Raw genomic sequence first — 15504 nt, forward strand, 5'->3', positions numbered from 1 at the left:
CAGCACACCCTTAGTCCTGTGTGGTCTGTTCTGCTTACTTCCTCACCAATTCCTATGTTTCAGCCAGTGCAAGAAACCTTTCCTAAGAAACTCTTTTACATCATTTGATTCCTCCTCCTAGCCACCTCTGTCCCCTATGGTGTTTGTTTGTTTGTTTTGCCAAGCCACACAGTGTATTTGATCTTAGTTCCCCAACGAGGGAGGGATCAAACCTGTGGCCCCTGCAGTGGAAGCATAGTCTTAACCACTGGTTGGCCAGGAAAGTCCCTAGCTCTCTTATTTTTATCACACTGTTGGGCAATTACTTTCCTACAGGTCTGTCTACCCCACAAATTGTGAACTTCTTGAGGAAGTGTGTCTTATCTTTACATTAACACACAAAAACAGCTAAGATTCACCAAACACTTACATTGAACTAAGTTTCTCATGTACTGACTTGTCAATTCCCACAACCTAATAAGTACTGTCATCATACTCAGTGACAAGAGAGAAAAGCGAGGCAACAGAGAGCTCATTTGCTCAAGTTCATTTGTCAAGTCCACAGATTTGAATTCAGATGATTCCTGGTCTTAACCACTTAGGACCAGGGCCTCAATAAATGCTTGCCGAAGATTAAAGAGTCAATGATGGTCCCAAAGCAAAGATTTAACGCTTTCTTCATTTAAACTCATCTTCTGCGGGAAGAGGGCTGTCATACACCCGTTCCAGGACTCCAGACACAGAGTAACCGAAACGGTAGCGCCAGTCTAGGCATCTACTGCGGCTGGGAAAGGCCCTTTGCTCCAGAAGAGGGACTGTGAGAGCGCGCGGATATGGGTACACACAGGGGAGAAGAACTGGGTCGGAGGAAGGGTCTGGCCACTGCCTGGCAGGCTGCAGAGAGGAGAGGTGGGGGGTCCAGCGTGGGTTCCGGAAGCAGGAAAGGCGAGCAGGTGTGGGATCTAAATTAGGATGAGGGCGGGGAGGGCACTCCGCTCAGAATGGCACAGTTCAGCCTCCGCCCTCAGCGGAGGACCCTCATCTAGGGCGTCTGTTGGTTCTGAGGCCCGGAGTGGGCTGAGATCAGCCCAGAAACACGGGGAACCTAGGCTCGGACGAGGCCCCTCGGTTTTCTGCCCTGAGGTGATAACTGCGTCCCACTTCAACTCTGGCTTCTCCACATAAGTAAACTCCGGGGTGGTGGCGCTGGGGGTAAAAGAGCCGGGAGCCCGGAGGGAAGGGCGGGGGAGCCTGGGCCGGAAGGCGTCCCAGGCGCGGCTGGAAGCCGGCGCTCTCTTTCGACGCCACCCGCTGCCCCCGCCCCGGAGCCGGCCGGGACGGCACAACGTCTCCGCCCCCAGCGCACCGCGCACCTCACCTTGAACGCCGCTCCACCCACCGAAATCCTATTGGGCCGGCCGGGCCTAGGCAAGACGGCGATTGGCCGAGGTGGCTCCCGAAGGCCCCGCCCATATCCCCGCCCCCGTCCCCGTCCGCCGGTACTTTGGACGGCGGCGTGGCGCCCCTCCTCCCCGCCCGGTCCCCGCCCCCTGGAGCAAATGCTGCCGAGCTGCGGCCGCCGGGCAGATGCACGCGCTCGGGCCCTTCTAGCAGGCGCGAGCAGTCGCTGGGCGCGCGAAAGCGAAAGAAGGAAGAGGAAGGGAGGGCGGGGGCGGGGTGTTGAGGAGGGGCGGGAGGAGGAAGAGGAGGAGGTTGGAGCGCGCTCGCGCTTGGCCTCGCGCCCGCGCGAAGGGAGGGGGAGAGGGGCGCGCGCGCGCACGCTCGCGTTCTCGCTCGCTCCATCCATCCATCCTCCGGTCGCGGCACGCGCGCGCGCTCCGGGCTCGCGCCGCACCCCCCGCCCGGGAGAGGCGGGCTGGAGTGGGGGGCGGGGGGAGGGGCGCGCGGACGGCGCGCGGACTGCGCGCGGGCGGGGTGAGGTGAGGAGGAGGAGGCGGCGACGGGACGAGAAGGGAGGGGAAGGGGCCATGGCCGCCCGGTGAGGCGGCGAGGCGGGGGGGCGGCTCGACCCCCCGGCCCCGGGCCCTGGGCCCCGGGGAGAGGCGAGGACGGACCGACGGACATGGGGCTCCGGAGCAGCCGCCGCCGCCGCCGCCGCCGGAGGACGCGGCCCTGAGAGGCCGCCGGGCCCCGGCGCGGCCCCCCAGGCGGGGTGAGTACGGGACGGAGACGGGGACGGGGGAGGGGCCTGTGGGGGGCGGGGGGCGGGGCCCGAGGCGGGGCTTGGGCCCCCTCCCCCCAGGTCTGGGTCAGCGCCCCTTCCCCTCCCCCCGGGCCGACGCGGAAACGCCCGGCTTCCCCCGGCTTCCCGGCCCGGCCGGGGCCCCTAGCTCTCCCCCTGTCTGGGTCCCCCCTGGGCGGGGCAGGGCCGGCCGGGGAGGGGGCGCGGGGCCTTTGTTAGGGAGCCAGGCCCCAGCCCCCGGGACAATAGAGACACCCTCCCGGACTCCTCTCCCCGGCCGGCCGGGGCTGTCGGCGGGCGGGGAAGAAGAGGGGCCGGGACGTGTCCCACTCTGCCCACTCTCTAGGGGTCGGTCTGTCCCGGACCGGCGCCGGCCTCCGGCGACTCGGCTGTCCTCCCCCCAGTCGGTATGATGCAGCAGCAGTGCCGCAGGGACGGGGGAAGAGCCGAGGCCCGGCCTCCTACCCTCCCCAGTGCCCCCGGCTCGTTTGTCAGTCCCCACCCCACTCTAGGCCGGCAGCTCCTTAAACTCGTACCCACCGTTCAGAGGGGCCCCGGACTGTGTGCTCTGTTTCTGAATCCTTTGGTGGGGATTCCTGGACTTTGGGGCTCTTGGAGAGACTTCCGGGCTGGTCCTGAGGGAGGGAGGGTGGTTATCTCAAAGAAGAACAGGTAAGGGGAGTGCCCACTCCTGGCATGCCATCCACCAGATTCTACCTCCTCTTTCTTGCTCATGGTGGCTAGGATGCCCTTTTAGCTCTAGGTTTCTGTGGGCTCTGCTCTCCGTCTGCAGTGGCAGGCTTATTTCAAGGGAAGACAGAGTGGGGTGAAGGTTGTAGGGTCCTAGGGCCATTCTTACTTCTGGTAGCAGTACCCCCCCAAGTGGACATCCTGGCTGAAAGCAGAGGTGACTCTGAGGAGAGCCTGGAAGGGGGGGGGGGGAGTGTATTTAGGAGTCTGTGCAGTTCTTTGCCACACCCTGTGGGTTTGCTTTGAGGCCTTAGAGTTCCTTCTCCTCCCCCTGCTGCATTGCACCATGGGTATGGAAGAGGGGTTTGAGTTTTGGGAACCTGGGGTGAGCTGCTGCCTCCTGTAGACCCAGACTCTGATTGGCAGTAAGAGTCCAGGGCCTGAGTTCAGGCCTGGGAAGGACTAGGCCACCCTTGGGTTTCAGGCCCTGCAGGACCATCCAGACTTAACTGAGGCCTTAGGGAGAGGTAGATCCTGATGCCACCATTAAGCTCTGGGCAGCGAGGTGCGATGGGGAGGTGGCAGCCATTGGAGGTGCCTTGGACTCACACCAACATCCCCCCCCCATGTGTGCAGCCGTGTTGCCGCCCGCTGTGCTATGAGCAGTCAGAGCACCGTCTCCACAAGAGTTCACAAATGAAAATGGAGGAAATGTCTTTGTCTGGCCTGGATAACAGCAAATTAGAGGTGAGGGCTCCCCCACGTGTGCCTCCAGTTCTTTCTCTTGATGTCTCTTCTTCGCTATATCTGGCATCCACACCAGAGAGGAATTTGGGTAGTCAGCCTTGTTCTTTAAAGGGAAGAGCCAGCTAAGAAGGCCCAAGGATCCAGAAGAAGAAAGAACTCAAAGTCAAGATGGGGAAAAATGGCAAAGGAAGCTTTATTTTTGGCCAGAGCGAATTGGCAGGAGATTTGGTTGGTGAGAGTTGCCCTCTGTCCATGGGACTGTGACTCTCGTGACCCTGGATGTTCTCCCCTGGGCCCAGGCCATCGCTCAGGAGATATACGCGGACCTGGTCGAGGATTCTTGTTTGGGATTCTGCTTTGAGGTACACCGGGCTGTCAAGTGTGGCTACTTCTTCCTGGACGACACGGACCCTGAGAGCATGAAGGATTTTGGTGAGCGTCAGGGTTGAAGGAGAGCAGCCTAGCCCTGCCCTGGGAGTGCTTGGAGGGTCCTCCTCCAGCAGCCACACCAGAGGTAGAACCTGGAGCTCCTGGGAGCTTAGGCAGGGGCTCTGAAGAGGCCACAGGGCTGTGGGTGGTAATGAGAGGTGAGCATCCCTTGCCTGCCCTGATCGCTACGTCTCTCCTGTCCCCAGAGATCGTGGACCAGCCGGGTTTGGACATCTTTGGACAGGTTTTCAACCAGTGGAAGAGCAAGGAGTGTGTTTGCCCCAATTGCAGCCGCAGCATTGCCGCCTCTCGTTTTGCTCCCCACCTGGAGAAGTGCCTAGGAATGGGTCGGAACAGCAGCCGAATCGCCAACCGCCGGTGAGGGCTTCTCCTCCTGCTAGAACCAGAGTGCCCATCTTTCACAGCCCATCCCATGGTGGACATCCCCCCCGCCCCGGGACATTTGGAGGATATAGAGGGTGGGTCGTGCCTGGCCCCAGACGCTCCCCTGTATGTCTGAAGTCAGGGGCAGAGAGAGATGGCAGCCTTGACCCTTCCTTTTCCCTCTTGGCAGGATTGCCAATAGCAACAACATGAACAAGTCAGAGAGTGACCAAGAGGATAATGATGACATCAATGACAACGACTGGTCCTATGGCTCAGAGAAGAAAGGTGTTTGGGCATCTGGGGAATTGGGAGGGCCATCAGGGTGAGGCAGGCATACAGGAATTGGGTGTGTAACAGTCACAAGTTGTTATCCTGAATGAGGGAGGAGAGTGTAGCTTTGTAACTTTTCTTTAGGTGCCCTTAGATTGGGAACTTAAAGTGACCCTGCCCTTTACCCTTTTGTCCTACACAGCCAAGAAGAGAAAATCAGACAAGGTGAGAGCCGGGGCAAGCATGAGGGAGATTTGGGCCAAGGACAGATACCCTCCCCTTTGGGCAGGGAGTCCTCGGGTGTCTTGACTCAAGTCTGAGGTCACTGGGTACCTCTCTGGGTTCAGGGCTAAGGGTGTCTGGTGGGCAGGAGGGCAGCAGAGGCTCGGGGTGGTCGGGGGGGGGGGGGGGGTGGGAGGAGGGAGTATGGGTGAAGGGCCTCTTACTGGTGGGGAAGAGTAGGAATTTGAGGATGTTTCTTTGTCAAATCTTTTTTCCTTCCCTGGGTTCTCGGCTCCCCCTTATCGTTACCCTTTCCCCAAAGCTATGGTATCTCCCATTCCAGAACCCCAATTCCCCTCGAAGATCCAAGTCTTTAAAACACAAAAATGGTAAGTGGGGCTGGAACAATGGGAGTGATTCTAACTATGTCTTCTGGGACTTGTTGCTGGTGGGTGGAGGTGGAGGGGCAGGGGGATCGAGGGAGGGCCTGTGATCCTTCTATCACCCCCACTTCCTCTCTGGTTATTTTCAGGGTTCTCTGTCTGTACCTCTGCATCAAACACCCTTCCCCTTCTTTTTTCTTCTTCAGGGGAACTTAGCAATTCGGATCCTTTTAAGGTGAGTAGGGGCTACCCCTCGTAGGTTCCCTCTCAGTATTTGCCTTGTTGTGAGTTGGGTGGGCTTGGACAAGTGGGGATCAGAACGCTAACTAGATGGGGTGTTTAGATCTTGGGTATTCATGTTCTTTGTGGGTCCTAATTCCTTACCCTGGTGCAGTTGGGGTGGAAGAAACTGTTGGAAAACTGCCGGCAATCTTAAGGCCTTGTGACTGAGGGAGGGCCGAGAGGGACTGACTCCACACCCCCACCCTCCCTTTGGCCATCCCTCCTCTAACCTGTACCTCTGGTTCTCACCCAGTATAACAACTCAGCTGGGATCAGCTACGAGACCCTGGGGCCAGAGGAGCTGCGCAGCCTGCTCACCACGGTGAGGGATCAGAGAAGGGGGGAAGCCCTTGGGAGCAGGCAGAGCCACAGGCAGTGGTCGAGGCCCTGGAAGAGGCTGGTGACACAGCAGTGAGGGCATCTAGGTCTCTCTCTTGAATTAGGTTTCCTGGCTAGTGTGGTCTGGGATCGTCTGCCATGGACGCCCTGGGGCCATTTCTGAGCACACAGTCTAGCATTTGTACAGAAAAGAGTGTCTAGTGGCTATAGAATAGGCTTCCCCTGTCCCTCCTTTCAGCTTATATTCCTCTTCCAGCAATGTGGGGTGATTTCTGAACACACCAAGAAGATGTGCACAAGGTGAGCTCAGAACCTAGGAAGGGGGCCAGGGGGCCCTCCAGCGCCCTCACCCTGGGCACGGGTCGGGAGTACCTTGGACTTGAGCAACGGGACTCTCACCCTCCCCCTCCCCTCCTCTAGGCCTTAGGCCACAATCTGGGGCCTCTTCATTCATCCCTTCCCTGTCTGTCCATCCCTCCCGCCTCTGCTGAGGGGAGGGGCTCCACCTGTGTTCCTCAGACTCTCCCTGCCTTGTCAGGGTCTGATCCTTCTCTCCCTGCCAGGTCCCTACGCTGCCCTCAGCATACAGATGAGCAGCGGCGAGCCGTGCGGATTTATTTCCTTGGACCCTCAGCGTGAGTGACCCTCCAGGAAGGGTGGTGGGTTGGGGAAGGTGAGGGTGATGGCTAGCATCCCTGAAGCCCTTCTCTGACCTCTTCCTGCCCAGTGTCCTTCCAGAGGTGGAGAGTTCCCTGGATAATGACAGCTTCGACATGACTGACAGCCAGGCCCTGATCAGCCGGCTTCAGTGGGACGGCTCCTCTGATCTCTCACCCTCTGATTCAGGCTCCTCCAAGACGAGTGAGAATCAGGGGTGGGGTCTAGGTAAGTGAGACAGCCGGGCCCCAGGGGCTCTCTGCCTGAAGCGGCGTGCGGGGGAACTTTGCGTTCCCCCGCCACAACCCTCCTCTCAACCCTTTTGCTGCCTTCTTTTTCAGGTACCAACAGTTCCGAGTCAAGGAAAACCAAGAAAAAGAAATCCCATCTGAGCCTGGTAGGGACTGCCTCCAGCCTGGGCTCCAACAAGAAGAAAAAGCCAAAGCCACCGGCGCCCCCAACGCCCAGCATCTACGATGACATCAACTGACTTGGGTACAAGGGGATAGCCTTTGGCTGAGCAGAGCCGTCTCTCCCAACCCCCACCCAGGTGGCACAGCCTGGCAAATGGACGGCTGCTGGGGGTTTGGGCTTGGGAAGCTTGGTGGGCGAGGCAGGCAGAGGATCCAATTATGCACCCCTGGGGGGTGTCAGGGTCTTCTGCGATGGAGCACGAGCCCTCAGCGTGCAGGACTCAGACCTGGACATATTATGCCTTGGACATAAGTTTGGTGGGGAGGCGGTTTTCCTATTTATTCTGTGAGTTACTGGATGTCCAGCTAGGCCAGGGGCCTGACCTGGGCACTGTGCCAGGGCACTGCCGCCCCCCCACCCCAGGAACTGGACTAAGCCCTGCCGAGGAGCATCGTGGCTACCCGGGAGGCCGTGGGTTGGAAGCTGAGCCTGGAGGGGGCCTCCCCAGCTGCCCTCAGCAATGTGAATGGGTCCGGTGCTTGGAGCTGAGGGGCAGGGCTGGGCGTGTCCTGTCTGTGTGCAGAATCCTATCAAAAGCCCCCATCCCAGGGGGAGGCAGGCATGGAGAGCTGTCTGCTGAGGTAGGCGTCCTGAACTAGCGCCGCCTTCCCTGCCCCTCACAGGGGCAGCCCTTTCCCCTCAGTCCCCGGGGGCCTCCTTGGCAGCAGGAGCTGTCCTTTTGTTGTTGGGTGCCAGGAAAGGGCCTCCAGCCTCTACAGCTTCAAGGAACGGGCACGGGGAGGGTAGGAAGAGGGAGCTGTGTATCAGGATGACTCCCCCCCTACCTCTCCTCCCTGACCCAGGGCTGGCGAGGAGTGGGGCCCCAAGGTGAGGTGCTGCTTTATTTGAAATGTTTTCTTACCTCATTCCCTGCCCCAGGAAGGGGCCCAGCCTCACCCTCCTGGGGTGGCCCCATGTTCCTCCTGCCTACCCTGCCCCACTGCCCTCCCGGGGCAGCCCAAGTTCCCAACTGCTGCTTGCCACCCCTCCTCTTTCACCTTGACCAGCTCCAGTTCCTCTCTCGATGCTCCTGCCTCCAAAGCCTGCCCTGTCTCCCCTTCCTTTTGCCGCTTTTAAGTTATTTATTCTGTACTTGTGGTTTGGGGCTCTGAGGAAAATCCTGATCTTTTACCTCTCCCCCCTTGCGAGGAGTGGGGCGGGAAGAGAGGGTGGTCTCTGTGTTCTTGGCTGTCAGCGGAGGGGGCGGGGTGCCATGCCTGGGCAGTGCCCCCCTGCGGGACTGTCGTGCCAGTGTGCCCACCTGCCTGGTCTACATCCTGAAGAGATGTATCATTCAACCTCCACGTGGGCACCATCGCTCCCAGGAACCGAGCTGGAGGACTGCAGTCCAGGTTGGGAGCAGAACTGATGGCCCCAGGGATGGAGCTGACCCTGAACCGTGTTCTCTGGCACTCGCTGGACGTGACCCCTGCCCTCCTCCCAGGAGGAGCCATCCCATATTTGGGTAGTTAGTACCCAGGACTGACTGGACTGATCTGGGTTAGGGACCCTAGAGGGTTAAGGGAACAAGAGATGGGGCTGCAGTACCCTGTCTGGAACCCCAATCTCCCCCTGGGGTGGCTCTGATTGTGGCTGACGCCTGGTTACAAATTGATTTTTAACCCAAGAATTAATGATTATTTTTTAAAAAGCCAAACAGATTTTGGCAGGAGTTAGAATAAAGCCTGGGGCCTGGGCTCCTCCGTTCTCACCCCTCCACAGCCTTCTCCCTCCACGGGGAGGCCAGAGGGCAAGGAGGATCTCAGCCTCCAGCCCGCTCCCAGATGAAGACCTGGGAGCGGGCTGGAGGTGGAGGGAGGAAGGCCGCAGGCCACTCTCCCTTTTGAGAGGCAGTTGCAGCTCAGGCCCTAATACACCCTTTCCCCTCTGGCCTCTCCGTTTCCCCCTTCTGGTTGGAGGAGGGAGAAGTGGGAAGTAGTTTGGGAACTGGTTTGTCCACATCCACTTCCCCATTGTTCCTTGGCCCGCCCTCAGGGCAGAGCCCCCTGCCCAGGCTGGGTAAGAGATGGGCTTGGTCCAGCAGGGACCCTGAGGGAGCAAACCCCCTTCCTTCTGGGGAGAGTGTGCCCCCCTACCATGTAGTTGAACAGGGGCTAGGAGCTCCCCACTCCCTTCCCTCTAACAGCAGGCTGTGTGGGTTTCAATTCCCATCCTTCCCACCCCGGCTAGGTGTTGTCCACCCTGTATCCTATCATGTGTCTGAGTGTGTGGGGGGGGTTCTGTACTAATTTCCATGGCCGGTGGCTTTTCCTTCCATGCATCACTCCCCCCCGCATGCCCAGGGGCCACCCGCCTGGCATTACCGCATGCTGGGGTCATTGGGGGAGGGGGGTGGGGCTCACGCTGTCCTGTGGTCTTGAGATTTTTATTTTTGCATATGTAATCCATCCTGTACAGGTAGCTAACTTTGTAAACGCTGTGTATTCCCCCTGCCCCCATGGCTGCTGGTGTAAATAAACTGCATCTCCCGTTGGTAGCCCGGCCTGCCCACCCTCATTCCCATGTTGCTGTGGGCAGAGCAACCAGCGTTTTCTTCATGTCACAGCAGACTCCAGAGCCACAGAATGGAACTTTATTCAGTCACAGATACTGACCCTCCATCCAAGAGCCCCAGAGGCAAGGGCCTGGGGCCCAGTGCTCCCTACCCAGAGCTGTCCTTGGGGCTGGGCAGGGTAGGACACTGGCTGGCAGCCAGAACTGCCTCTTGCTTACAGCCTTAGGCCTAGGGTAGCAGCAGCTGTGGCCTGGCCTCTCCTGGTGCTGGGGGCTTGGCTTTGTGCCCCAGTCCCCTTCCTGACAGCTCTATAAAGGACTATTAAAAAAAAAGAAAAAAGAATATAAGCAAAGTGCTTTGGAAAAAAGGGAGAACACTGGAAACTGTCCAGAACACAGAGAACACCCTATTCCTGCTAAGGGGTGGAGGGAGAACGTAGAGGCGGCCAGGTGCCCACAGGGAAAGCTGACACAAACTTCACTCCTGCCTGTATGATTTTAGGCTCAAAAGGAGGATGTTCCACTAGGAAACCCAAAGAGACTCCAGGTTCCATACAGAAATGCTGGGGCCATGCTGAGCTGCCCTGGCAGGCAGCCCTGGGGGCAGAGGAGCAGACATGCAGGATAATGGAAAGAGCTAGGGCCATGGCTGGGAGGGAATCCTCAGAGCCCTGGCTCCCTATTGAGCTGGGTGACCAGCTCAGTTCTGAACTTTAGGACCTTAGAAGTGAAGGAAGATGACATTCTCATTTCTACCTGAGTTGTGCTTGCACAGAGGGAATGTCTGTCCCCTCATGGACGTGAGGGGAATGCCCGTGCCTACCTCCTGAGTCCTATGGAGGAGGGCCCACCACATCCTTTCCACCCCTCCCTCCCAGGCCCTTGGGCCCAGCTCTGGCCAGGAATGGGGGGAGGCCATAAAGGAGGAAAACCATGCCTTTCATTTTTCTCCCTGTGGTCCTTATCGTCCATACATCCCAAATACTAGGAAGCTGAAAAAGACAGTGACCCCCACGAGGGAGACTGTGGCAGGTGCTGTGAAGAACTGGCGGTAATTGATACGGAAGTACCAGACCACACCCAGCAGCACCACAAACACAGGCACCATGAGGCTGCCCACACTGACGCCGAGGCTGGGTGGCTCAGTGGCCGAGGGGGCCAGGGAGCTCGAGGGGCCTGCAACAGCTGACCCAGGGGGTGAGCGGTGACAGTGAATCACACAGTTGTCGGTAATGTTCAGGGAACGCAGTGTGCGGGCTGGGTCCTGCAGCAGGCGACCCTGGTAGATCAGTTTCATCTGGCTCTCCTGTCCAGGAAAGTATTTACTGTGAGGGTGAGACAGAAGGAAAGAGGGCGAGGAATGAGAAGGCCGAAAGGCAAGGTGCTGGGGGGTGGGGGAAAATTGCAGGGTGGGTTTCTAAGGAAGGATTCCCCCACCTGCCCCATAGGGACCGCACTTGACGCTTCCCAGCCCACGTACCTCTTCAGAGCACCCACGGTATCCTCTGGCCTGGCCACAGCCAGCTCCTCCGTGTCATTGAGGAATTTGAGCCGCACGCTGATGAGGCTGGGGCTGGGAGGCAAGCAGGTGCCATCCTCTGATCTCACAGGTGCCTCCAGACTGCTGTTTCCTGGGCCTGCTTGTCTTTTGGGCAGGCCTTGGATGTCAAGCAGATGCTCAAGGCTGGGCTCAACACCACCCCCGGCTCCAGGTTCCCCTGTGGGGTCTCCCCCACCTTCGCCAGCCTCTTCAGCCTTCTCATCATTACCCTCTGATGGATGGGGGAGTTCAGTTGGCTCTGGGGTGCCTTGGCCCGCTACCAGATGGTCCACATGCCCCAGGTGAAGGACGGATGTGTCGCCAGCTGACACAATAGTGCCCAGGAGCTGGTTGCTACCGCTGTCTGCTACGTAGGTAGAGAGCCAAGCTAGGACCAAGGCTAGAATCAGCACCACCACACCTGCCACCACAGTCACCTCATTACCCACACCCTCAATAAGGGTGACATCAGAGAGCTCCATGGCCTGGTTGCTGACTGGGTCCACACTGCAGGAACAAAGGGGGACAGTATCAGCAGGGCATGAGAGGTTGCAACCAGGTTTCTTGTTTGTTTAGGTTCTAACTGACCTGGCCCTGAAAGAAAATGCAGTTCAGTATCCTAGAGACACAAACCTAACTCTGAGACCCCAAATCTATAGCTAAGGATTTACTCTTCGCCTCTATTGTGAAATGCTGGCTTTCAGGTTCCACACCCTTCTTCTCACATTCCAACCCCCCAATAAACATGGATCATCAGGAAAATGTTACAGCTTTGTTGCTGCTGCTGTTACTGTCTGTTGCTTTTTTGGGAGATGGGGAAAAACATTTGCTGCTTTCAGCCCTGAGTTTCTCTAGGATTTCTCTCTTGGTAAAGCAACTGTGCTCCCCTGAGATGCCTCTAAGGTGGCCTCAGAGGGACCAAAAAAGCCTGGAGTATTTTATTTGGGAGTTCCTTTGGAGGCACAGTAGAGCCACTCTTGCAAGATTGTGTCATTTGAACCCACTCTCATTGAATCATGGATCGAAATCCAGATGTCAAGAGCCAAAGAATCAACTTATCAAGAGCAAAGTCAGACCACCCCAAAGGGACACCTCTGTAGGGACCATCAGCAGACACTGTGTCTCCTCTGAAATTCTTCTGGCAGCAAAGCAGGACAGACACCAGAAACACTACCCTCCTAGGTGACCATAGGCTCACAACTACAAAACCACTACTTGCATGAAACTGGTTTAGAAAAGATTCCAAAATGGCTCCCACAGCCCATATCACAATCTCCCTTTCTGTAATGTGTTCTTCCTTGACAGTTCCTTAGAAAGGTAGGAAGGATCTCTGTTTGCTCTTTGGAGCACCTCCTTCCCTTGGAGAATCTGCTGCTTTCACAGCTGTCCTTGGGCAAATGCAGTCTGATGATTATCATAACCTGATTGTTCTCACAGTGACTTATCTACCTGCCCATCTCTCCACTAAACTCCTGAAAGATCACATGTATTTCTCTATGTACCACAGTGCCCAGAATAATCCCATAGCAGTTGCTCAAAAAATATTTGTGGAACATACCAACATGTGAATAGTTTTTCACCTGCTAATTTGATATGTGGGCCCTGGAGTCAGGAAAACAAAAACAGAAACCCCAAAACTAATTATAACCTTCGTCTTGCCTCTTACTAGCTCTATAACCTCAATTTTCTTAGAGCCTCAGTTTTCTCATCAGTAAAATGGGGTTAAAAATAGTACCTACCTCATAAGGTTGTTTTGAAGATGACGGGAAATCATCGAAGCAAAATACTTAGAACAGTGCCTGGCACATTGCAATTGTTTAGTAAACAAATAGTACCAATTATTTATCACTCCCACAACTAACCCCTGATGGTAAGAAGGTTGTCATTAACCCTGATTTACAGAAAAGGAAACTGCCGGGAACAGAGGCAAAAACGACTTGGCACAGGCACGGGGAACTTTCGAGGAGAGGGACCGGTTAGGACTCTAGGTTTCCCTTCTCAGAGGCCTTTGCTCTCCTCAACCTGTGAGCGACCCTGATGGCACGGTGAGGAGGGGTGTCCGATCTTGCCTTTCCTGACGCGAAGGCTCCGCGTTTGGGCGGTCCTATTCCCGCGGCGCTGGAGAGGGGTCCGTGGGGCCACTCGAGCCAAAAGGCTGCCTAGTTCCTACTGCTGTACCCAAACCCGTTTCTCCCAGCCAGCGAGGGGTAGAATCGAGTGAGGGGGTCACAAACCATCCACACCCCTCAAACTTCGGGGCGGGGCTGGGACGCTGGGGGCGGGGCTTGAGTACGCAGAGGAACATGGGAAATTAAAGGGGGACTGGACGGGTACTACGCCTGGATAAGGAAGGAAGGCCTCACCTGAAACGGCCAGAATAAGTGTTTTGACTTCGCCAAGACGGCCTGTGGACTCACCTTTCCGTAGGGGCCGGGGGAGGGGCTGGCTAGCCCCGTTTCTACCCAGGGTACGGTCTCTTCCGGCTTCTCCCGGAAGCTGTTAGAACCAGAGACAGGAAGTTCCGCCCCCTTGCCTTACAAGGATGACGAAAATCTACGTAAAGCGGGCTTACGTAAACGTATTCTTTAAATAAAAGGGACAGGTTTCTTCGCGGAAGGAGGGGCGGAGTTATGGTTGGCGGGATCCTGGTCCTCCCAGGGCAGAGCCACGCCTAGTGGGCGGGGTTTACGGAATCAAGGGTTAAGGGGTGGGGCCAGGAGGAAATTAGGGGAGGTGTTGGGGGAAGGGGTGTGGCTTCGCATCTGGAAGTTCAAGTAGGTTGTCACCGCTGGGCAGAGTAGAGCGTCTTTTTCCTCTTCGCAACTTTCTTCTTCCGGCCTTTCTCAAAGCCTCCCGGGCTGATTGGTTTTATTACTGGTCTGCAGCTGGTCTGCCTATTGAGCTCTGGGTTAGCGGAATCAGCCGAGACTGGTCTTTCTGACCTCCAAGAGGGGCTAGACGAGAGGACAATTTAATCACCGTCCGGTTCTCGGAGAATACGGCCCCAGGTAGTGTGGAACCTTGGTAAATAAGGCAAGAAACCATGTCAAAGAAGGCACAGATTCATTGCAGGCTTAGGGCACGGGAAAAGCAGGAGCCCCAAGAAAGGGGAAAATGGTTCAGCTTACAAGAGGGTTTTTGCAATTAAAATTTGTTCTAAAGACCTGTGGCGGGGTGGAGGGATGCTGTTGTTTTCCGGTGAACTATTGATTGAAGTATAAATAATACAGACGGGAAAACTCAAAAGCGAAGAGCTCGGTAGTTTTCACCAACTGAACACATCGGTGGAACCGGGACTCAGATCAAGAAACAGAAAATGACCGCAGAACGGCCCTTCAGTCCTCTTCCAGCCACTAACTTCCAAAGAGTAGTCACTATTCTGATTTCTGCCACCATACATTAGTTTTCTGGCTTTGTATTTTGTACGAGTGGAATCAAACAGTATGTACTCTTGGTATATGGCTTCTTTTTTTATTTTTCAGCCTTTTTTATTGTGGTAAAATATAAATAAAACTTACCATTCTTAACTATTTAAAGTAACTAATTTAGTGGTATTAATTCAGTCTTGTGTACCCATCATTACTATCCATTTCCTTGTATCCATTTTTCCTCCTCCCCACTTTATTCTACTGTCTTCTGTGAATTTGCCTATTCTAGGTAACTCATGTAAGTGGAATCATACAATATCCTTTTTGTCTGGTTTATTTCACTTAGGATGTTTTCAAGGATTATCTATGTTGTAGACCATATCAAAATTTCACAACTTTTTAAGGCTGAGCAATATTCCATTGTATGTATATATCCCATTTTTAATCCAATCATCTATCAGTGGACATTTGTGTTGTTTCCACCTTTGGGGTATTATAAATAATGTTTCTATGAACACATTATTAATGTACGAGTATTAGTTTTAGTCCCTGTTGCACTTTTGTCTGAGGGGTTTTTCTTTCTTTTTGGCTGTGCTGGGTCTTAGCTGCTGCATGGGCTACTCTCTAGTTGTGGCGAGTGGGGGCTACCTGATAGTTGAGTTGCACCAGCTTCTTATTGCAGTGCCTTCTCTTCTTGCGGAGCACGGGCTTTAGGGTGGTCAGACTTAAGTAGATGCGACTCCTGGGCTGTAGTGCACAGGCTCAGTAGTTGTGGCCATGGGTTTAGTTGCTCTATGGCACATGGGATCTTCCTGGATCAGGTATCTGACTTGTGTTTTCTGCACTGGCAGGCAAATTCTTTACCACTGAACCACCAGGGAAGCCCCTGTCTGACTTTTTTGATCAATATTATAATTGTAAGGTACTGTTTTAATTTCTCCATAACTCAGTGCTTTCAGTGCTGTGGCCCGGGTTCGATCCCTGGTTGGGGAACTAAGTAAGATCCCACAAGCGGTATGC

At 55.8% G+C, this 15504-nt stretch overlaps 2 protein-coding genes and 1 long non-coding RNA gene across 12 annotated transcripts; 1 reads left to right on the forward strand and 2 right to left on the reverse strand.

Moving 5' to 3' along the window:
* Positions 1–510: 510 nt before the first annotated feature.
* On the reverse strand, positions 511–3237 carry LOC139039147 (uncharacterized). Its single transcript, XR_011492380.1, has 3 exons — positions 2900–3237; positions 2723–2817; positions 511–941 (listed from the first exon to the last, which is right to left on the reverse strand). It is a non-coding gene; the product is annotated as an uncharacterized lncRNA (long non-coding RNA).
* ATXN7L3 (ataxin 7 like 3) lies at positions 1491–9559 on the forward strand. Of its 8 annotated transcripts, none has more exons than XM_070479673.1 (13): positions 1491–2152; positions 3509–3619; positions 3919–4051; positions 4255–4426; positions 4623–4720; positions 4908–4930; positions 5250–5316; positions 5460–5545; positions 5846–5914; positions 6170–6231; positions 6495–6566; positions 6659–6816; positions 6930–9559. In XM_070479673.1, exons 2-13 carry the CDS (start codon positions 3569–3571, stop codon positions 7076–7078), a joined length of 1140 nt encoding a protein of 379 aa, XP_070335774.1. In that variant the 5' UTR covers positions 1491–2152; positions 3509–3568; the 3' UTR covers positions 7079–9559. The 8 variants fall into 8 exon arrangements, with proteins under 8 accessions (XP_070335774.1, XP_070335776.1, XP_070335775.1 ...); XM_070479675.1 differs by having other exon boundaries at positions 1492–2152; positions 5271–5316; XM_070479674.1 differs by having other exon boundaries at positions 1666–2152; positions 6188–6231.
* Positions 9560–9639: 80 nt separating this feature from the next.
* TMUB2 (transmembrane and ubiquitin like domain containing 2) lies at positions 9640–13641 on the reverse strand. Of its 3 annotated transcripts, none has more exons than XM_020873411.2 (3): positions 13534–13641; positions 11057–11623; positions 9640–10901 (listed from the first exon to the last, which is right to left on the reverse strand). In XM_020873411.2, the coding sequence occupies exons 2-3, from the start codon at positions 11596–11598 to the stop codon at positions 10538–10540; spliced, it is 906 nt and encodes a 301-aa protein (XP_020729070.1). In that variant the 5' UTR covers positions 11599–11623; positions 13534–13641; the 3' UTR covers positions 9640–10537. The 3 variants fall into 3 exon arrangements, with proteins under 3 accessions (XP_020729070.1, XP_020729071.1, XP_020729068.1); XM_020873412.2 differs by having other exon boundaries at positions 13480–13584; XM_020873409.2 differs by lacking the exon at positions 13534–13641 and adding an exon at positions 12856–13468.
* Between the last annotated feature and the right edge of the window lie 1863 nt (positions 13642–15504).

Source organism: Odocoileus virginianus, chromosome 17 (assembly GCF_023699985.2).
Source record: "Odocoileus virginianus isolate 20LAN1187 ecotype Illinois chromosome 17, Ovbor_1.2, whole genome shotgun sequence".
Taxonomy (NCBI): Eukaryota; Metazoa; Chordata; class Mammalia; order Artiodactyla; family Cervidae; genus Odocoileus; species Odocoileus virginianus.

Coding starts and splice junctions, on each gene's coding strand:
- ATXN7L3 (XM_070479673.1), top strand. CDS start 3,569: ATGAAAATGGAGGAAATGTCTTTGTCTGGCCTGGATAACAGCAAATTA. Junction 4,721..4,907: donor CTATGGCTCAGAGAAGAAAG/GTGTTTGGGCAT, acceptor TGTCCTACACAG/CCAAGAAGAGAAAATCAGAC. Junction 4,931..5,249: donor AGAAGAGAAAATCAGACAAG/GTGAGAGCCGGG, acceptor CTTTCCCCAAAG/CTATGGTATCTCCCATTCCA.
- TMUB2 (XM_020873409.2), bottom strand. CDS start 12,890: ATGATTTCCCGTCATCTTCAAAACAACCTTATGAG. Junction 11,624..12,855: donor CTTCAAAACAACCTTATGAG/GTAGGTACTATT, acceptor TTGTTCCTGCAG/TGTGGACCCAGTCAGCAACC. Junction 10,902..11,056: donor ACCGTGGGTGCTCTGAAGAG/GTACGTGGGCTG, acceptor TCACCCTCACAG/TAAATACTTTCCTGGACAGG.